At 46.5% G+C, this 23,353-nt stretch overlaps 1 protein-coding gene across 1 annotated transcript; it reads right to left on the bottom strand.

The window, feature by feature from the left end:
- Positions 1-17,942: 17,942 nt before the first annotated feature.
- Positions 17,943-22,296, bottom strand: ZFP36L2 (ZFP36 ring finger protein like 2). The gene is given in 3 exon segments (XM_038133727.1): positions 17,943-20,578; positions 20,580-21,473; positions 21,999-22,296. Coding segments are annotated over 3 exon segments (1,467 nt in total). The 5' UTR covers positions 22,050-22,296; the 3' UTR covers positions 17,943-20,056.
- Positions 22,297-23,353: the final 1,057 nt, after the last annotated feature.

Below are 23,353 nucleotides of genomic sequence, written 5' to 3'. Positions count from 1 at the left end.
ACGGCTGCTTTACACCAGCCCAGGAGATGAATGGCTCCAATTATCCACAGGAGCTACGGATACATGTGGCCTAGAAGTTTAATTTTTAAATTTCCATGAAATGCATGCTTTTAAATATAGCATAAGGAACAATAGTGCATTGATCTAGTCCTTCCCCCAAGTCAGTCTTTTCCGTGAGTGGGATCCAATCTGGCACTAGCAAAATTCCCACTGAGTCCAGGGAGATTTGCATGAGGGAATATTGCATTGTTCAGCTGCACGTCCCCCCATGTGAGATCCTGCATGCTGAGGCACCTAACAAGGTCCACAGCAAAGGAGTGGCTGCTGGCATTAAGGGAAGGAAGAGGACAGCCTCCTCCTTGCTCCCAGTAGCCCCATCCTGCAGACAGAGATCCCCTCCAAAATGCTTCAGGGAGCACGGGGTGCTCTAGGGTGAGAGCTGTTTCCACATCTCGTCCATCTGCAATCCAGCCTCCCCTCCTGCAAGCACTCATCCATCCAGGATCAGAGTATTTTTTCCCTAGTGACTGAGGACACATTGAATTCACACTTAGCAAAAGCGTATGGGTTGTTTGAGCACCATCCTGCCTAGGCTACTGAATGATTTTATTATTTATGAATGTCTTAGTTTTCAAGCACTGGCAAAAGAACCTTACCAAAGTTTTTTGTACAGATTCCACTTGTGCTTACAAGTCAGCAGAACATTTAAAAGTACACTATATACCTGTCAATTCAGAATCAGCTGCGATGGGGAAAGGAACGGGATTAGCTTTATTTTGTGAAAAAATTCCAATGGATTCACACAAATAGATGGTTTTGGTCTTTTCAAAAAAATCAGTAAGGTCATTTGTTTCTATAAAAAGGCCTTTAGTATGTACGAGACCAAAGTGTCAGTTTTATAAACCAGTTATTTTAATATGCTTAAAAAAAAACCCAAACAAGAACAACCCAAAATAAGCAAACAGTAGATAACTCCTAAAAGCTTTTTTTCCTAAGTTCACCTAGATCTTTAGAATCAAACTCAGAAATTTGCATTTCACTACAAAAGCCTTGGCTTTTATTATAGTACAAATGGCAGTTGTAGCTTCCTCTCTTTTTTTTTTTTTTTTTTTTGCATAAGGATACTTCAAGGCAGCAGGGCACATTTGTATATGTAGAGTGAATGAAGTAATGAGAGGTAGCATTTAGCATCACATAGATCATAAGCCATTCTGATTATCTCATAATTTTCCATGAGATGAAAATATCCACTGCCCTCAACACACTTCTTGTGGAGCAGTACCCCCAGCTCCTAACCAGAACCAGAATCTCTTGCTCAGCAATGTTGAAGCACAAAAGAACACAAAAGACAACAATTAGAAGCTAATCCGTAGTGTTTCTGGAGGGGCTGCAATCTAAATTAAGTTAGAAGATAACGCCATTACTCCATTTAACAAAAGTGGGGCTGAAAAACAGAGAGATTAAGGGGTTTTTATACACTAAGGCATTTCACAGCTTTGCTTTCTTTCCTTCTTCATGTACCCTGTTTATTTAGATTTCAACTCATCAAAACAGGATTATCTCCCATTTGTGTTTATTCCCTGTCTAACACAAAGCAGCCATTAATAACTACACAAGAATTGGGTTTCAAGCAGCAATAGCTACAGGTGATTAATAACGACACGACTCCAGGCATGTCTCTGGCAATACGATGTTTTCTTTTCTGGGTTACAAAGATTAGCACTTGGAGTCATGATCCACTGATACTTGTGTAAACAACCTGCACAGAGAGGGAAGAGGAAAGCTACAGCCCAGCTCCTGGAGCTTGGAGGGATCACAACCTGACAGGAGAGAAAAAAAAAGAAATAGCTCAGAGGAAGTCTCTTTCTAGGAGAAGAATGTGCTCACCAGCCCTTGCTTCTAGACTTACTCATCAGGGATATTAGAAAAGGAAGAGCAGAAGGGAAGCTAATAGAGAGTTAATAAGTGCAAATAAGCAAAGGGACAGAGAGAGAGAAGACTGCTGATACTCCATTTTTACAACACATATTGTCATCATCGGGGGCTTTTAGCTCCTGTCTTTTACCAGGCTGTTACACTTATTACACATTACCTACAAAAACACCAACATGTAGGCATTTAGTGTCATTTGACCTGCCCTGATGCGTTTGGGGACATTTGCACAGGGTTGACAGATAAGCCCTGAGAGCTGCAGAAGACCCAGCCATTCTGGGGCGGCAGCTGTAAACCAGCTCTTCCAGGTTTGACTGTCCTTACCCCACAACAGATAAGTGACATTAAATGTCTGCACTTACAAAGCTGCATCACATCCCCACAGAGTATCTGGGGTTTGGCTGTACAGCACATGTCAAGGTCTTAGGCTTATTTTCTGGCAGCTCCCAGAAAATAAAAAGCCACCTGCCAGGATGGTCCATCCAGCCTTGGCCCTGCCCACCCTGTAGGGTCCCAAGGACAGGGGCCTGCACTGAGCAGGCAGCACATTAGGGCAGCACTTCTGACCATGCAGTACATTAGGGCAGCACTCCTGACCATGCAGTCCACACCACTGCCTCCACTGTCAGCCCTGCAATTATTCAAAAGCCTTTGCTTCACTCAAAATGCACAAAAAGGACTCTCAGAATGAGGGGAATTCTTTCTGCAATGCTCTTGGCGTGCAAAGAAAGCTGTACAAAACAGATATTATTAGTCAGATTTAAATTAGTTAAATTTAAATTAGTTCAGGGCACAGAAACATGTATTACACTCCATTAAGTATCTGGATTGAAAACATTGCAGCATCATCCCTGCTCAAATTCCCAGTCTTTCCACACAGAAAGCATTAAAAGGAGTGAGATATAGATATACATATAAGCACTGAAAATACAGACAAAGAGAATATATTAAAGAATGATATTTCTTATTTACAACCCAGAGTTCATTTACTTTGAAATCAGGACTTGGGGCAGATACTTCAGCATGAGCACAGCCCTGAGGAATGCTGAAATCAGCCATCAATAACTCTTTTCACAAGACAAGCCTCCCGAGGGCAGAGGGATAATACCAAGCTGGGTGGTAGTTTTTAAGCAGCTGGACACAAATTGGGACTTGTCAGTTGTTGTTCCCAGGCACTGCATGTCAAATTGGAATAACCTGTTGTGCTCTTGCTAATTTTTTTCCATGACTGCAGAATGCAGAAGAGGCACCTGTTGACTCCTGAGTAAGTTTCCCTGTGATTAACAGTTCTTATCAATCATCACTCAACAAAAGATTTCAAAATAATAGCTTCTTCTCATCTTCCCCACAGCGAGAGACATTCAGTGCACACAGCGACCAAGCTGAAATCTGCTTTTTGGACATCTGAGCTCTGCTGAGAAAGATTCTTCATCGACTGCTTTTAGATTCACTTTGCCATTCCAGGAACCAAGCTCAGGGAGCTGCCTAGAAGCAGCACAGCAGCCACGCTGCACGGGGCACTGACAGCAGAAACATCCGTGGCACAGCTCAGCCCCCAGCAGCACTGGGCCCGACTGGGGGGCCCAGCATTTGAGCCAGGTCTATGGTAGCTCGTGACCCGCAGCACAGAAGATGGGAAGGAAGATGGAATGGCAGTGGGAAGTTCAGAGGGCCAGCAAAGTGTTCTGTGGGAAGTGCTGTGCTCCATATTGGGTGACGAGGCACTGTAGCCAACAGCTTGGCTCATTTCCCCTGACTCAGGGATGCCTGTGACTTAAACATTTTGCAGCTAAAGGCTCCCAAGGACACATGGGGACAAGAAGACAACTCGAGCTCCAGCACTGACAACGTGCACCAACATCAAGCCACCCAACACACTCACCAACATTCTCATTTTTAGTTACCTGTGCACTCAGCAACAATGCATCCAGTAAAATACAGTGGAAATCAAGTGCAGCACCTTCCTCTGTTCAATTCTTGAGGGTCTTTTATCTAGCAGCCAAGAATGGGATTTTTCTTCCCTCTTTGCAACCAACATCTACTTCCAACTTGTTCCCTCTCACTCAACACCTCCAAGGCTCCTTCACTGAAAATAGGTTCAACATCATCATCTGCCTGAATCTCTCTGCTTGCTCTGAGGAGATCCATCATGGCTCAATAGGCAACTGCCAAGTTGATTTTCCTATGTCCACCGTCAGCAGCTCCTCACTGGTGTGCCAGATATTTGGCATAAACACCTAAACAAATCCTACAGAACATGAATTAACACAGTAACTTGAAAAGTAGCAGTGAAGCTGCTTTAAACAACCATCTTTACAACAGACAAGGGTTATTGCAGCAGAAAATCCTTTCCAGGCCTTGAGCCCCAAGTGAACTGAGGATGCTTTGTCAGTGCAATTTACTCCTTTGTGGTGGGTGCCCACTCCAGGCTTAGCTTCATCCAGCTGCTATTTCCCTGCCTACTCCACCTTGGCTCTGCTTCCAAGAGACGCAGGCACAGCAAACCTACTCCAGTATTTAAAACTGAATTTACACTCCTTTGAAACCATAGCTGGAGAGACTCTTGGAAAACTCAAAGGAAGAGTTTTGCTGCAGGAACAACCCACAGATGGAAGCGGCCCAGCAGGAGGGAGGACATGGACAGCCAGACACTGATGGATATGTGCCGATCCATCTCTTAGCATGAGCAAATACTTCTATTATTTGTGTAGGTGCAATCTATACTGCTTTGACCCTCTAAGTAAGCTCTGTTAGACAAACACTGAGCTGAACCGAGATTAGGCTAAACAGCCCCTTGGGGTTTAGCAAACAGGAGGCAAACAGCCACTCCCTTTCTTAATCCTCAAAAATCCCACATATAAAATATAAGCTCCAATTAACAAAAAGTCAAGAAAGACAAAATATTATTTGAAAGTTTAAAAAGGCCCAATCACTGAATACAGCTCACAGTTTGAATACAATTGTTCTGGGTGGTCTGCAAAGCACTGAGCTGGCTGTGCAGAAAAGAGTATTTTAAGAACAAAGCAGTGGGGTACCAGAGTGTAGAAAAGATGAATTCATGTTAGAAAAACACTTTGTGAAGTCATACACAGAATGCAAATGTTGAAAAAATAAATAATAGCTTCCCTTACCTATTTATTTTCATTTCTTATGCCAAGGTCATAATTCCTTTTTATGTATTTTCAGGATAAATATCAAGATTAATAGATCATCAACATTACGAAGGCTTAGTCTCTGGGACACAAGGTCATTGGGAAGCTGAACACAGTCACTTAACACAGTGATAATAAAAGCAGAGAACTCAACAACTTACTTTCATTTCAGACAGAAACAAAATGGTTTTGCATCCCAAATGTGCAAAACAGCTTGATCCCTGTCCTAGAGACCCCGGAAGTTTTAAAGACTTTTGCCAAAGCTCTGTAGACTGGGCTTTCTTTCTGCATGAGTGAGTGCATATGTAGACCAAGTTCATAATGTCAAGTGAAAAACAACCAAGAAAAAAACCTGCCTGGAGGAATTTTTCTACATCCTTGTCATTGGAGCACAGTCATCACAACTCTAGACAAGGCTTATTCTCCAAAAACTACCCTACATGCCTTCTCCTCTCACTCATCAGAGCTGTGGCACAGCAGCAGCAGCGGCTACTCCAACCTGGAAATGCAGCTCACAAGGTTCACGTGGGTGCACACGTTTAAGGGATGTACAAGTGGATACACAGAATACAGAAGGGTGGTTTTCCATGGCAGAGGTGTTCCTCTGATCTGTAGCTTTCAAAATGCTTTGCAAAGCAGGTATGCATTAGCCCACCTATGCTGAAGGGAAATAAACACAAGGAAGGACAAGTCTGTGCAAGGCGACCAAAAAAATAAATATTTAGGAACCTAGAGTCAGAGTACGTGGTGTTAAACACCACAATGCTCTTCAGCAGACACAGAGTATAAATCCTAAAAAAGTACAGATTTGGCCCAGAAGTGGCATTAGACATACTGAGGCAGTAAATGAAAACATGAGCTATTGTTTTCCCACTCTCACATCAAATCACATCCACTGGTCTTTAAAATGATGTCCACTTCCAACAGAGCCAGCATCAGCAGCTCGGGCAATGTCCCTCATGGCTACAGACCAAAGGAAACTCCTGGGGCAATTCTCCTCAGAGATGCACCTTGTATGCCAAACTCCAGTTTACATCTACAAGAGTCCACAGTCCCCTAAATACACTAATTGTCCCTGGAAGCAGTAACAGTTTCACAGAAAGATAAGGTTGGGAGGGAGCACTGGAGGTCCTCAAGTCCCTTCCCAAACAGGTTCCCAGAAAAAAAAGGAAGATTTTTCCTTCAGGTCAGCAGAAAAAAGCCCTGTACACACCACAAGCCATCCAGTTCAAACTGAGACACTGGCACAGAGACTGCAGATGTGATTAAGTCAGAAAATTGGGCTCCCTCTGGAACATCAAGTTCCCAAGAGCTGCAAGGAAGAGGCAGGGATGATGGTCTCCAGTTAGTTTCTGACATCTGAATATCCTAAGGACTACTTTCCCAAAACACATGCCAGCTGAATAACCTCTTATTAGAGCTGGCATCAATAATAACATCTCTGAGTCCTTCCATAACCAAGTAAATAATCATTGACAAACCACTCAGCAATTACAACCACCAAGTGTTATGTATACAGGAGACACTAAGGACTGAGGAGCCAGGGATGAGTCAGTTTGGGTGGATGGAAGGGGAGGAAAAAGAGGCAAAACTGTGCAATGTCTCCTTGAATTAACCTTGTTTTCAGTACAGCACTTCAGAACGATAGGTGAATATTTTAGCATCACATCCATCTAGAAAATGCCACGTAAGAGGCGCTGCAATGTCACCTCATCTCGATAATGACAAAGGGGTGATTGAATATTAACCATGCCAACCACCACAGCTTCTCCAAACACAAACACACCTAAATCTAAGCCTACAGCCAGTCACTCAATTTCTTTCAATAGAGGTCAGTGAAAAGATAGGAATATAGTGTACCTCATGTCTAATAGGAAAGCAAACAAAACAAAAACCCCAAATCCTGCTGTTAAAACTCTGTCCCAATATAAAGCAATACATGAAGCAGCATTCTTCTCAAAAAGGCCTTTATAAGTACAGAGTAGATTTTAGCATCCCACACCAATGGAAAAAAGAAAAAAGTGAGGACTGAACCACTCAGACTGTGCCAAGCTGAGTCAGAACAGCAAAACAAACAATTGATTCCTTGAGGGCTGCACAATGCAGCACACAGCACCCCAGGTTAAGTAATTAGTAGATCAGGAGACTCGTCATTTTGGGGCACAGCATACATAAATTGAACTTGACTAGAAATAAATTACCTCAAGAATGGCAAAGCTGCCACTCTAAACAAGGTTTGGATAAATAGTTATAATGCTACAGAGCAGATTCAGGTGCCTGGTGATTCCCAAATGATTAATATGCCTTCTCTTCTGTTTGAATACACAGGATATACAAGGCAAGTACACTCTTTTCAGTCATGGAAAGTTTGTTTTGGAACTGCAGAATCTCTTTACTATTTCTCCACAAATTATGCAAGTTCACTTTCAGCACTACCTCAGCATCTCCTGGAAGTTCTGCCAGCAGAATAGTGAGAAGTGCCCAGCACTTGTTTTTATCGCGATGATGACTCTAAGGGGGGCACAACTGTCACGTTCATAAACCTGTCATACATCTTGCATATGACTCATCAGCCACACACCCAGGGTGATAAGAGTTCACCAGGCAGCAAAAGTAAAATGCTCCGTTAAAAAAACCAAAAAACCCTCCATGACTTGACATCAAACTTTTCAGGAAGCAGAGCTGATGTCCCAAGTCACAAAACAGCCACAATTAACTGACTTATGTGAGTACTATCAAACAGCACCATGAGCAGCCAGGGGATCTATCCTCACACAAGAAATTTTACCTCTGTGAGTATCTTGCACATCATGACCAGCCAAAGTGTTTGCCCATAGTGAAGCCAAAAGGATGGCAGGATTCTCAAGCTGATATTATTAAAAGCATACACATTATTAATATATACTAAATAACCATGCAGCTGTATTTAAATATAGAAACTATAAATAAATAAGACACATATGCACATGTAAATCTATACAGCCACACATACCACACACCAGCCCAGCTAACACACAAGCACCTCTTTCATTTCTACAATCACAAGATCAATAAACAGCTTTGCACAGCTTGGTACAGGACAGAGCTCATCCAGTACTAAAATCTGCTGTTCCTGCACCTAACGCCAGGCTGCACGTTTTCCACAAGGGAATGTGTGAAAAGACAAAAGTAAGGTTAATGCTAAGAACAACATGCTGAGGAAGATGATAAATTTTAAATGGGAGGCCAGACCAATAACCCCATGAACTGTAGCAACTGCACTCAAGTTTTTTAGCAACCAGATCTAAGTCTGGTCTGGGAAATTCAGTCAGCACACGCAAAGACAGACAGCAAACAAGTGTCATCACTGCACTTATGCATACTTTTGGTCAAATAACGTGTGTGTGGGGGGGGGGGGGGAAGCTTCTGTGTTGGTCCTTCAGACATCAGAAGGTAATTTTTAACTGAAGCAGATCATACACAACAGAGATACAAGGCATCCAACTGTATGGCTGTCCCATAGCCAGCTAGAGATTGTTAGAGCAATTTTGCTGGAAGGCAGAGGGATTTACAATGCTCTTTGGGGAGCACTTTTTTAGAAATAGGAAGGTCACAGTTGGGTGTATTTGATGACAGACTGTAGTGACCAGTGAAGTTGCTGGACATCCAGTTGAAGACACAATTAAACTACTCCCATAACTTTGCCCAGATCAGGGTTGGCCAGACGACAATAATAGACATGAATAGAGCAAATGGGCACATGGGAATGAAGGACATGAGCCAGCAGAGGACACCTTCAGGGTGTGGGGCTGGCAGGTGTGGGGCTTTCCTTTGATTGAAGAAAAACCAAGCTGGACTGGCAGCAAGCCACGAGAAGCAGCAGCCAGAGGCTGTACTACTACTACTATTGCAGGATGTACTGCAGATGAGAGAGGGGGTGATGCACATCTCTCCACGCTGCTTTGGTGCCACCAGCTTGGCCCAAGCCCTGCAGAATGGACCATTCCCAGGCCATCCAGAAGTAGTTAGAGCTTCTTGAGTGACCACCAGCACAGCCAGAAATGGGACAACACACACTGGCACTCTCTAAACACAGGCAGGGTCACTGGAATGCTACTAAAAACTGGGGTGGGTGAGAAAAATTAATTCAGCAAAAGAGTGTGCCCACTCAGGGGAATTTATTACTTTTAATTAGGCATTACCATTTTCCTCCACCTCTTATTCAGAAAGGGAGATTCTCCAAACAGCCCAGTGAGACTAACAAGAAATAGGAGCTCCAACAAACATGGAGAAGTAGGGAGCTCTACCAACAGAGCAGGATCTAGTGTGACCTATTCCATACAGACAGTGTGTGCATATGTTGTGAACCAGGATGGACAGCACAGGCTGCAGTCACAGGCAAGGAGATCTGAGTCATACAGGAGCTTTACCTTAGAAGCTTTCACTGTACTCAGCTTTTCCCATTTGTTTCAATTTGGTTAAACAACAAAACAAAAACCAAAACAAACAAAACAAAGAAAAAAACAAACCAAAAAACAACAAAACAAACAATACAACAAACACTCACAAGGATTAAATTATTCCAGGATTTCCAGAATCTTCCAGATCCCAAACCACCACAGCTCATTTAGGCCACTCTCATCCAGGTACATGGCACACTAGAAATTAGATTTATTTAAAAGTCAACAAGTTTTGGGGGAGGGGGAGTGTGTGTGTTTGAAGACAACAGAGTCACCAAAGGCTAAACATGAAAGGTTTGGGCTCTCTCAAGGCAGGGTCTGAGTCCCTGTCAGTGCTCTCAGCAGTATGCCTGCGGCTTCAACACAGCTCCAAGCTCACCCTTGAAAAGAGCTCATTCTTTGAAAGCAGGTTTTCTCTCACTGAAGCACTTATATTTATCAGGTATCATTGTATTTACCAACTAAATTAGGATTTCTCTTACTTTTCTCGGCCCTCTCCAAATAGCAGCTGCATACCTCTCATCCTGAGTGAATGCAGAGAGCCCTTTACAAGAGGGCTTCAGGCTGAAGGAGAAAACTTTCTTATAAACTCAAATCCACCACTACAGGAAGCCAGATGTACAGCTGACCTTACAAAACACTGATGGTGGGATAAGAGAGCTCCATCAACAAGGGCACCAGCATTGACCAAATTCCCCCACGCATCCCAATTAGCACAACAAATTCTTCAGAAAATCAAGACTTCCATTCCTCAAAATTTACAAACTCCCCAGAGAAGATTTTCTAAGAAATCACATACTTACATATATTGTTAAGTCACAGCAGAACAGCCCCTGGGGCTCACAGACACAATTACAGAGCAAGTTCCAGAACAACCTGACCTTCCTCTCACCCAAATCTCCCCAGGACAGCTGGGTCTCTGCAAGTCATTTTGAAGCACAAGTATTTCCACCTGTACTTAATCAGGCTCATTAAGAGAAGTGAGAACAAATTAATTCAGTAAGATTGAGTTCTGTTGGAACACCTTAGTCCCTGAGAATTGTCCATTTCATAAAATGATAGACCATTTGCATCATAAAAGCCAACTATACTAGGAAGTTGTGGGATGCTTAAATTATTTTCTTTTATGTTGGCTGCAGTATGAGGGGAAGGGGCAGTTGTACACAACAGTATTTACATTTTTTTTTTACTTTTCTGCCTGCAGCCAAGGCAACGTGCTGCAGTTTGTAACTCACAAGATGCTGTCCTTCACTTCCGTAATGCTGGCGCAATTATGACATATTTTCCTATGTTATTGTACTCCTAACCGGCTGATTTTCACCCTCCCTCTTTTTCCTTTTCTACAACTAGTTATGGTGTTACAGAAAGTGCATTTCCTATAATTTCAAGAAAACTTTTCCAAGGCAGTTAGCATTTGCTTTTCCATCTGGATAGCACTATCTGCTTGATCTCCATGAATTCCACACAGCTTTAACAATTGGTCTTTGCAATGAGCTTTACGGAGCTGAAAGGTGACAATATTCCATGTTACAAAGTGCTTTTGGAAGGCTCAAGGCCACATTGGGCGGGGCTCTGAGCAACCTGGTCAAGTGGAAAGTGTCCCTGTCCCTGGCAGGGAGGCAGAACTACAGATGATCTTTAAGGACCCTTTCAGTCCAAACTATTCTGTGATTCTATAAATGTTTCTGTGTTCTGAAAAGCTTTGGTAACATGCATTTTAAGAAATAAATCTGTAAATCTTATCTAAACTGCCCATCTCTAGCTATTAACAGTGAAGTAATTTCTTAATTATCACATTTTATTTGTTCCCACCAACATAACAGCACCTATTCTTTATTAAACTAGAAGGAACTGCTCCCCAGATCAGAATTTTACTAACACACCTATATACCATTGCACGTTCATTATATATACCACTGTCAATGGTACTCCAGCTGCCTCTGAGAGCTGGTATTTACCCATGGTTTGAAAGAACTCCTTTCCAAATCTCTCACCATTATTCTTGCAACCATAGGTTGTACTCACCAGTCAGGCTGCATTTCTGTAATCGCTTTAAGAATAAGGATTTCTTCCACCAAGTTCTACTAACACCCCAGGTGCTGAACTTTTGGGACATACTTGTTTTAGTCATAAGAAGCCAATTCACACTTCTCCCTCACTGTGTGCCCATATCTACTGTAGGATGGGAAATCCGAGGGAAAGTTTTTAATGAGCTGCTGTTACCTTCTTCTATTGAGCCGGAGATGTCAGGTGCATCGTCCCTTTCGCTTTTTGTGATTGTTCATTTGTGAAAGTCAAAGAGTTGCATTATTGCAGATATTCACTGTGCTTTGCTCACAGTCATCATTAAACATCTACTGAAAATGAAACAACCCTTAAATGACAGCCTTACATTTTGGCTTGCCTCATATTTGCAGATGGAGACAGACCCCCTAAAAAGAGAAGCTTATTACTTGTTCTGCAACACTCTTGTAGTGAACAGTTTACTCACAACTTTTGTGCTATGAATTCTAAATTCCATCTTGAATTTTATTTTAAGATGCAGGTTACTATAAGAAATATAGTAAACAGGAGAGGTCATGACTTGGTGTCTACATTGACTAAAGCTGTGTACCATTTCCCAAGGAGACAGCTTTTCCAAGTTTCTGGGCTTCTCCTCCTTGACATCATTTCCCCAGTCTCCCTATCCACACATGCCCAAATGCTAACAGCGAAACTGAAGTAAAATATTGAGGTTCGGCCCTAGAAAGCTCAACACAGCTCACTGCACAAGGCTCTGCCTCCCCCTGTTCTGTGGATATCATTTCGTAAATCCTGGGATTTCAAGTGCATGTGAAGAAACAGCCCCACAGAACACAGGCTGTGGTTTCACAGGCATTTCAAGTCAATATAAAGTTGCCCTGATGGTGAAAGCAGAGTTCTGAGCCTCACGTAACTCACACACTCCTGCCCTCGATCCTGCTTTTGTTGCACAGCCATAAGGTGATGGGATGAGTCCAGATCAGAGCACTAATCTAGCTGAAAACAAATTCCTGTCTTTTTTGAGTTAGTGCTCATTTGGATTGGCAAATCACTGCATTCCTCATCTAATCTGACCTTTAGAAAAAGTATTTGTTAACTCTGAATTCATCTCCTAAGATTTGTACTGTGCTGTTCAGCACTCTTAACACAGCGGCAGAACCGGCACTCTGGCTGGAACACTCCCTGTCTGTGCTGCTGTGCCACTTCTGCAACAGAGCCAAGTGGCATCCACCACAAGGAACAATTTGCCCTCATCCAGGTGCAGGCACAGGACAGGCACAAACTGACCCAGGGCTCTGCTGCCCAAGAAGGAGATATCTGGGCATTCCCTTTGGCAGATGCCCACCCTTCCCACCACACTGCTGGGCAGGAGCAAGGCATCAGCCCAGCTCATGGACACTCCCAGGGCAGGCAGCTGGAAGAGCAAGAGTCTTCTTCTTCCTTCCCCATGCTCCTTCAGCCATGGGAAGAGTAAACCACTTCCCAAAGGCATCAGCAGGAGTATAGACTCTACCCAGAAGAGGAAGCCCAATTTCAGATTTGATGGTATTTAGGAGGTTCAGCACTGTACCTGTATGCCCCAGCCAGCCCGAGCTCTGAGATCACTGCAGGGGCCAGAGCCACCTGCCATCCTCACCAGCAAAGCCAGAATTTTAAAGCAATGAAGAATTAGGGTGAAAAATGTTCATCCACAGAAGCCTCATAAGGTTCACCTATATAAGTGAACACAAGAAAGCCTTAATAATGACAAAAGCCAGTTGTTTGAGCTCCCCGACAATGAGGCAGTGGTTTTCACAATGCTATTCAGCTCCCTCTGCATACAGTACAGGGAATCCTTTCCCAACATTTTGGTGCAGTTGAAGGCTAATCAAGATCTCATAAGTTACCAGGCCTCTTACTGTTATTGAATTTCCTTCCATTTCTTATCTTGAGTAGCTATTAGGATTCCAGGTATTCAAGTGAACGTCATTCAGAAAAGATAAAGTAATAATCCATTGATATAGGACCCTCGTATTTAGATTTCAGCATACCCAGCTCCCTGTTTATATTATTAACCATGGTAGAAAAAAAAAAAAGGGGGTTTGAATTACCCTGCATTTCCTTCTCAGATGATGTACAGAATAGAAATTACGCAGCAGATGTCATCTATCCCTCTTCAGCAACAGAGAGGAGATTTGTCAGGGTCATTTTCCCTGGTTTCCTGAGGAATGCAAATTTTGCAGGCTTCACCCCAAAAAAATGCCTCCATTAACACATCCATTATAGCCCTTTGAAAGGAGGGATGAAATGACTTATATAAGTTTGACTAAGCTTTGAAACAAAAAAATTCTTTTTAGAGACAAGGCCCTCTAGACCTTAAGGGAGGAATCTCATTCCTCTACCCTCCTGTCCAACATTAAATTAATTTTAATAAAGGAATTAGACCTATAAACCAATGTTCTTTAGTACATATGCTGCAAAACTTACACAACCTGCTAAATCTATGTCAGCTGATAAGAAGTGTTTCCTTTAACACTGAGAACTTCTCAGAAGATGCTGTGCTTTGCCATATAACCGTTACCTGATTTCCAGTAAACCAAACTCTATTCAGGGATACAGTCACATTAATCATTAATTAAACTCTATGTTGAAATGAGCCTTCCCTTCAATGATGGTGCGTGTTCAAATGGCACAAGAAGTACTCAAGGCTCATGTGAGTGATTTATAATCACTAATATAAAAAAGCAGTTCTAACATGGGCACACTGAGAATTTCCCAAAGAACTGCGAGGAAACAATGTTTCTTCAAACAAAACAAATCTACCCAGGAGAAGGGATAAGCCAACCTATCAGCTTGGTGGGGAGATACCTGGTCCTCCATCCCATCACTCCTACCTCTGTCCAGGATGTGGGGCTCTTCCTCCTCCTCCTCCCTTGCACCAGCTCTGAAAATCATCAGACTCCTGACTGACCCACTTCAACTTCACTCCAGGAGAAAACACCATTTTTTTTTCTGCCTGGCTAATAAAACACATCAATACCCAGGCAAATGTGACAAGCAACAGAGCTGGCTGGGGGCAAGGGGACCTTCTGGTAGCAGTGTACAGAGCACCCACCTTGGGCCATGTGGTGTGAGCAGGGTGCCAGGATGCTCTCCCAGAGCAGCCTGAGCTGGCTCAGGGAATGGGCCAGAAAGGGCCAGGGAGGAACAGAATGGAGAAACTGTTACATCACCTTGAGGAAGCAACTTTCATCCCAATCCTTCACTTACATCTTCAGCAGATGAACACTCAGGTCCCTGGCTGTGGTCATTCAGGATATTCCTGCCCCTCTCTACTGGTACCAACCTGCTGCACAGTTGGCAAAGGGAAGAGGTAACTGTATCTCAGGTGCAATAAAGCAAGAAGCCCAGTATCTTCACCTTAAAACTCTGAGGATCTGAGTTTAAGCTGAAGGGTCAGAAAATTAAGTTTCAGTTTCCAGAGTTAATGTGCTGCCAAGGTCTGTAGGCTCAGCAGGCAAAACCTGAAATGTCCTATCTTATTAATGACAAAGCAACACTCCCTGGAGCTCCTTCAAATAATATTCACAGTCAAGGGCAGCAAGAAGAGATGGACTACACAGTTAAAAATATATAGTGGAAGTCCTTTAGCTTTAATGCTATAGTAGCAAAAGGAAAAAAATAAAAGCACATTTTGGTCATAAACATAACTAAAATCTCAGGCCCTTTTTAAAACGAGGTTGTCAAATGCACCCTTTCTTTGAAAAAATCAAAACTGCACACTTAATGATGGGATGGGGTGGGGGCAGTAAATGGAAGGGGGGCAATAACTTCATTTTCAGAATAATGTGGAGTTGCACTGGACATTTAAATGATGCTCCAGAAAAGGGCTCCCCTCCCACCTGTGTATTTAACCCCTAGTTTGCTGCCTTCTGCATTCAGCAGTACAGCAGAGAGGAGCCAGCAGCCTATCAGCTCCACCTATGGCCACCAGCTCCTCCCGTGGCCACCTGCCCTTGCCGATGGGTGACCCAGACCGTTCTGCAGCCCCAGGCTCTACTCCTGAAATGAAGGTAACCCAGGGCGTACAGCGGAATCAGCTCATGCTTCAACCAGGATGCAGGTGGAGAGGAGCAGCATCCCTCTGCTCCACGGCACTCTGCTGGGAGTGTGTTTGGTCGCGTGCAATCCCTCCACTCAACACCACTATACCTGACACAGGCAAGCTAGAAAAGGCAAGCAAATAAAAAGGCCCCAAGAAGCTGAGAGGATTAGCGATAACAAATCAAAACTGCTAATTCAATACATTTGAAAATCCCCTAATGATCATACCAAACCATTTTAAATCAATCCCTATTTCGAGGCCTATACCATTACATCAATTTCTACCAGTTTAAGACTGACACAATTTCTTTCGGACTATAAAATAAAACAAGCATGCAAGACTCAGTCCTCACCAATGATTAGTAAAGGCCCCATTTTCCACACCTTAAAAGTAATTTTAAGTGCTGCAGTGATTAAGAGGTATATCACAACTCTGATGGGCAATAGCAGAAACCTTAGAGTTCCTTCTTAACACAAAGCTCTTGAAAAAAAAAAAAAACAGTTTCTTTTTTACACAGTATTTATCGATTTATTGCAATGTATCAGAAAGTTCTGAATGGCCTGACCAGCTTTACACGCTTTGCTGAATTTTGAAATGAAAGCAAGGGAACATTTGCTTAAGTCAACAAAATAAGTCACCAGTTTAAAGGTTAACACTTGATTGTGCAGCACAAGAAACAGACGCTTTATCTTCCCAGTTCAAGGACTCCTGGATTTCTGAGCAGCGGAACTGCAACGGGCCAGGCTGCAGCACACTTTGGAGATACAAACAGAGCAGGGTGCAGCACAGTGTCACTTGGGCAGAAAGCAGCTCGAGCCCAGCTGTCCCCACACACTGGCATGCCAGCAGCCAGCTGGGAGACACCGCTGGGCCATCACCCCTCCTGTCCTGGCAGCAACTTTTGAACACACAGAACACTGGCACTGACACCAGCACCGTTGTGATTCATGTGGGGCAGCTGCTCTAAAGCTTCCAGAGCTCCTCTTTCAGCCAGGAGACACCAAAGCCAAGCCCAGCACCCTCACCAAGATCCCGTTCAACCAACAGAAAACCACAGGGAAGATGGAAGTACTGCACTGTTGCAAGTACAGCTGTCCCAGACAAGGGAAATACAGAAAACAAATAAGGTCCTTATCTACTGTGGCAAGAAAAAGGCAGGCTCAGGGGAATGGGTGGGCAAGTGAGAAAAGCAAAAACTGTACCTAAAGAAAGAAAATCTGAAATTAAATGAGGCATGCATTCCTTATATATGCAGTTTTAGTGTGAAAATTAATCTCAAAATCCTAAAAGTGAGTTAAGACATCAGCTTAGACACCGGTCAAACCAACAGCCACTCTCTGTTCCTCCAAAACACTGGCATGGGCCTGCTTCTTGCAGCCAAAGCACCTGTACCAGGGATGCCTGGGAAAGGACCCATCAGAGCTCAGTGCCACTGTGCAGACAGCGACAAAAAGAAGTTTCATCAGAAATTAGTCTGGGAATCAAAGGGAGCAATTCTGAGCCAAAATGTCAGACTGGATCCATTAAAAAAAAAGGTGATTGCTGTAGCTGGGCTGTGCTGTCATACGTTGCTTACGTTTGTTTTAATTTTAAACTAAGTGTCAGTCCAAGGTTTGTTACACAAACATATGGCACTGGTATTACATTCTATCTTGTATTTATAGAAAGTGCTGTGGCGGCCCAGGCAGCGCAGAAATGCCATAATGTTAACAACATTTATTATTAGTATGACAAAAGAACAAAAATAAGCTGGTAGAAATCGTGACTTAAAAGTTTACGGTACTGATTGGAATGGGGTGCCAAACTGCAGAGATATTAGCTAAAATTCTTCCAGTATTAATACTCACACAGTCCCCAGGCTGCCAAGTATTTAGTTACATAAATACAGCCTCGAAAAGGTAATTTGTTTAAAACCCAAGCCCTGAAAACTGATTAGCACATTTAATGCTAGCCCGATTAACACAGATATGCCCTCAGCTGGGTGATGCGAGCATTGAGGCAGAAGTCCGCATTCCTGTGAGTGAAGAGGAACAAAGCTTTTGGGACAAAGGGTAAACCTTAATTATGCCATTTTATTACCCAAACTGCCATTTCCTCCTTACCCCAAACGAGGCAGGAAGGCTAATGGCACATTCACACAGCCCCCTAAGAGATGTGATTGATAAATGCCACTACTAGATTTTTCCACTCCAGCTGTTACACGAGAAGCAGCAGAAGTTTGATTCTCCAGCCTCTTAAAAATAAGTAAAAAAAAAAAAAAAAAAAGAAAGGAAAAAGGAAAAAGAAAAGCAAAGCAGGATACAGCACACCGCTGACATTCCCGAACCTTCTGGAAGCGTTTATTAACTTTGGCCACCGACCAGCAAGAGCTGCAGGAGCGGGCTGGAGTGGCAGTGCAAACTGGTTAATCTGTAGCTAGACATATCTGTGATTGGGGGGTGGTGGTGTTTAGCAAGAAATACTCCTGCCGGGCAGCCAGGGCTTCAGCACTTTGAAGGGTTACTGGGATTGTTGTTTTTGGTTTTTTTTTTTTTTTCAAAAAAATTTTATTGGGAGAACTACAAAACATTTACAGTACAAAGTTTACAGTCTCACATAATCTGTAGTGAACTGACTCCCGAAAAATATATTACAACTCAAGTTGACTTATCCTTTTGTTACATTCAAAACATACTTCTGTTAAAGTAGTCCAAAAGAGTACATAGTGCTCAATCTGTACCTATGTACAAACAAAACTAAGCTACTGCTCATTCATCCACCGTCCAGGAAACTTTTGGAAAACTCCCAACTTTCTACATAAGGAAAAAAAAAATACAGGTTTTGGAATTCAATAAACAAGATATGTTCCTGTATTATAGAAAGTTTCAGATCCAAAGATGGCCTCTGTTCTTATAAAATAGAGTGGCGAAATTTTGCTGTACTTAAAACCCATCCCTACATTCAAATTATCTCAAGCATTAGGAAAAATACTTATTTGGTTGAGAGATATTTAAGGCAAGCATGGACCCTCAAGAAGGCACTGTGAGACATAATACTGGGACCCCCAATTATTGCTACATACTTTGAGACTATATCACAGTGTGATTCGTGGAGTTAGGCAACAAAAATACTTTTTGGTTATTTTTAACAAGTCTGAATTAGATTTGCCACTTTGAAGTCTGATTGCTAAGTCAGTCTTTTTTTTTTTTTCTTTTTTTTTTTCTCTCGTTTTTCAACTCGGACGGGCTACAACCATTTACATTCTAAAAAAACCCATAGAAATTCCGCAAACTACTTCCACAGCATCGAGACCGATTTCTGTAAAGAAACCATGCAATCTTTCAGATTTACGTAAACAAAGAAAGAAATTAATGAAATAAATATTACATACCATCTCTTAAATTAAGAATTTTACTCATTTACAATAAAATAACCAAGTGAAAGTTACAAAAAGGCATATATTACTGTGAAAAGAACACACTCCACATTTTGCCGATTAATAATGAAAATCATAATTTAACATAATAAAAGAATATATATCTATTGCTTTTCATCATACCCGATAAATACAGTATGAACAAATTACCAATGTATACTTTTCACAAGATAATAAATAAGTTAAATAGTTTCATATTGAGTTGTGTGCAGTGACTCATACATGCAATCAACTCAAACAGCTAAAAAAAATTTTAAAAAAAATCAGCAGTTATTCTCCAACAATTACAAACTAAACTCAGTTGAGTGCTTCCAAATAAAGCAACAACAAAAAATTGTTCTAAAAGCCAAACATCCACTAAGTGGTGGCAATGGAACCAATATTAAACTTTGGAATGAAGGTTTTAGCATTTGTTATAATAATAATATATAGATATATATAAAAAAGAAGGTTGTTATCAAGGCATATTCTTGGCAGGATGTTGGATTTTTCTTTTTTTTTTTTCCTAAAAAAAAAAAGCTTATAGGTTTAGTATGTTCTGTGTTTTTAATTGAACTGGATTGAAAGACAAACTAGTTTGTAACTTTTTTTCTGTATGTCTGCAGGATTGGAGGAGCTGGGCTGGCGAACCGGCGCTCCCCGGATTGTTTGTTGCTTTCTGGTGCTGTCTTTTCTAATGCTTTTTTATTTTTTTTCGAACACAGATGGAATGGCTGCTGCTGGTGCGTATCATAACTTGTCTCCAAAGAACGACAACAACAAAAAAACCCCGAAACAAAAATCCCCTTCTTCCAAGGTCTCTCTATAAAAATAGGTTTGTTCAGTTCGTGTCATTTGCCCTTTTGCAAAATGCTTTGTTTCTCGTTTTGTTCAGCTCTCGGTGTATAGATAGATAGATATATAAAATAAAACCAACCAAAAATAGAGAGGAAGGAGAGGTTTCGCTTTCTTCGTTCGGTAACTTACTTGCAGGGCCGCCGCGGGGCCCCCCCGGCCGCTGCCCCGTCCTCCCTCAGTCGTCGGAGATGGAGAGGCGGCTGAAGATGGGCAGGCGGCGGCCCGAGTCCAGGCTGGGCGACTCGGAGCCGCTGAGGGAGCCGGAGCTGAGGGAGCCGCTCAGGTAACTCTCCCGATCGGAGAGCGAGTCTGGCGGGCTGGGCGGCGCGTCGAAGACGGGCGACTCGGAGAGGCGGCGGAGGGGCTGGAAGCTGAAGGGCGGCGAGGCGGGGGGCGGCGGGCAGGCCCCGCCGGGCGGCGGCGGCTGCTGCTGGCAGCGGTAATAGGCGGCGGCGGCCGCGGCCGCGGCGGCGGCAGCGGCGAAGTTCTGGGTGTGGAGGGCGAGGGGGGCGATGAGGCTGCCCAGCTCCTGCCCCGAGAAGGCGAAAGCGTTGTTGGCGCAGGGCGGCGAGAGCAGCTCCTCGCAGTAGGAGGCGGAGGCGGGCGGCGGCGGCGTGCGCGAACCGCCGGGGCTCTCCAGCAGGGCGGCGTCCAGGCGGCCACCGGGCGGCGGCGGCGGCGGGGCGGTGCCGTGGGGGGTGCGGAGGGTGATGGTGGTGGTGGTGGGCGGAGAAGCCGGAGAAGCTCAGGCTGTGGTGCAGCTTGGGCCGCTCGCCGCCGCCGCCGCGCGGGTGCCCGAAGCCGCCGCCGCCCAGCGGGTGCTCGCGGGGGGCGAAGGCGCGGAGGTCGCCGGTGCTGCCGGCGGGGTGCGGGGCCGCGTGGTGCGGGTGGTGGTGCGGCCCGGCCGCGACGGCGGGCGGGGGGGCGGCCGTGCCCCCGCCGGGCGCCGGGCGGCGCTCGTCGGCGTTGTGGATGAAGTGGCAGCGCGGGCCGTAGGGGCAGAAGCCGATGGTGTGGAAGGTGCGGCAGAGCTCGGTCTTGTACTTGGGGTGGCGGGTGAGGCTGCGCAGCTCGTGGAAGCCGTGAGCGAACTGGCACTTCTCGCCGTACTTGCAGGCACCGCTCTCCTCGAAGGGGCGGCACAGCTCCGTCTTGTAGCGCGTCGAGTTGATGGGGGCCCCGCCGCCGCCGCCGGAGCCGCTCCCCTTGCCGGCCGCCTGCTGCTGCTGCTGAAGCTGCTGCATGAGGTGCTGGCTGCGTTCGCCGTTCTCGCTGAAGGAGCGGTCCCGGAACTTGTTCTCCTTGTTGAGCAGGGCCGTGGGGCTGCTGCTGCCGCCGCCTCCGCCGGAGCCCGTCTCCTTCAGATTGCCGAACGAGGAGGAGGAGGACGACGACGACGAGGAGGAGGATGTGGAAGAAGAGCTGGAGCCGGTAGGGCTGGGGAACTTGGAGCCGCCGGCCAGCGCCGTCAGGTTGCTGGTCGAGTGCCGCCGCAGGAAGCCCGGCGCGAAGCTGGAGCTGGGAGGGGTCACCGGGGTCCCCACGGCTTTCTTGTCTAGCATGCTGCTGAGGTTGTTCAGGGACTTCTCCGTCTGCCGGGGCGGGGAGAGGGGAGGGGGAGACAGCGGGAGAGAGAGAGGGTGTTGGGGGTGACCGCCTGCCCACGACCACGGCTCCCCACCGCCGCGGGAGTCGAGGCGGGGGTCGCGCCGCCCGACCGCCCCGCAAAGCGGGTCTGCCGGTAGCGCCGGCGGGGCAGGACAGCGCCGGGAAGAAGCCCCCGCGCCAGCCCTGCTGCATTTGCAACTTTTGTCAAAAGTTCCTCCTAGCAGCGCAACATGCGGGCAGGGGCTGCAGGGCGGCCCGGCTCCCCCGCGGCTGCAGGACCAGCCCGCCCCGAACGCGGCCGCCGGGAGGCCATAGGGCGGCATTCCGGGGCTCGCAGCCTTGCGTCAGCCGCTGTCCCCGGCCGCCTGTCAGACCGTGACCCGCCCGCAGAGCCCGGCCCGGCACGGGCCTCCCGTCCCGCAGCGCTGCCCCGGTAGCCCGGAGCGTCACTCTGCACATGGCGGCAGCGGCAGACCGCGTCCCGCCCAGCCAAACGCGCTCTTCCCTACCTTGCACAAGAAGTCAATGTCGTAGAAGGCAGATAAAAGTGTCGTCGACATTTCTAGATCCTGTAATGGTCGGATATACAGGAAGGACCGAAAGATCCCGCTCTCCTCGGAGGGTTTGGAAAAGCCACGACTAAATAGGAGAGGGCCGTCTGCTTGAGATCCGAAACGGTCCCGACTCCTTCCCGGCGGGACGGCGGGTGCCGGGCCGAGGCGGCGACGGCGGCTGCACAGCAGCGGGCGAACTGCGGGAACTCGGCGGCTCTCTGCTCCTCTCCCATATAAACGCGGCCGCCACTGGTCGCGGGGGGCGGTGCCCCGCTCCGCCCGCCCCGCGCCGCCCGCCGGGCCCGCCCCGCTCCAGCCCGCCCGCCGGCCGGGCCGCCCCGAGCCTTACAGAGGGCGCTGGCAGCGGCGGCGGGGCAGGTTCGTGGGGAGCGCCTGTCCTGCAGTGCGCCCGCAGCGCGGGCGAGACGAGGCGGGGAACGGGGAACCGGCCGAGGCAGCGCTCTCGGCGCCCTACGGGCTCGGTCCCTGTGGAGCGCCTCTCTTCCCCCCAACGCCCCCGCGCTGCCGCTGCCCGCGCACGGCGGCCGCGTCCCCGGCCGGTGGCGGCTGCCGCCGAGTGGAGGACGCGCGGGGCGGCGGGAGAGGCGCGGCAGCGCCGGGGACTCTTCCCCGCGCCTCGTCGAAAATAAACTTTTGCCACGTAATTGCTTGAAACAAAGGTCGGGACCGCGCTGCCCCGGTGCGGCTGGCGGGACGGAGCCGGGCATGGGTTGCGCGCCCCGCCGCTTCCTTCTTTTCGGGGACCTCGGGTTTGGCGCTTACTTTTTTCTGAAGTTTGGGAGAGGTTGGCGACCGGGCGCGGAGGCGAGGTGGCATTATCCTCGCAGCGGCCTGACTGATAAACCACCCCCACGTAACCCCGTCTGCATCTCCTTCCCGCGCCCCGCACCCCTCCCACGTCTCTCTTCCACGTTCGGCCCCTTCCTTCCTCGTCCCCACCAAGGTCCTGTGAGACCCGTGGAGTGCCCCGGCCGCCGCCCCAGGTGCCCCCCACCCCGGGCCGCTGGCGAAGGCAGTGGCCGGTCCCCGCGGCGAGGCGCCCTCCCGAGAGCGAGCCGGCCGCCGGCCAAGGCGGGCCCGGAGCCGCCGTGCAAAACACCCCCGCCCCCCCCGCGCCGATAAGGCCGCGCAAACACGACGTGGGAACGGCGGCGGCTCCCTCTGCGCCCCCGTCCCCTCCCGCGTTTGCTCGGCCCCGGGACAAATGGGAAGGAGAACAGAGGAGGACGGACGTGTAAAGTTTTAGGGCTGCTAAAGCCAGCAGAGGCGTTTGATCCTCTTTAGCTTCC

The sequence above is a fragment of the Motacilla alba genome, chromosome 3, assembly GCF_015832195.1.
Source record: "Motacilla alba alba isolate MOTALB_02 chromosome 3, Motacilla_alba_V1.0_pri, whole genome shotgun sequence".
In the NCBI taxonomy this organism is placed as follows: domain Eukaryota; kingdom Metazoa; phylum Chordata; class Aves; order Passeriformes; family Motacillidae; genus Motacilla; species Motacilla alba.
This window is presented reverse-complemented; position numbering and strand designations above follow the sequence as displayed.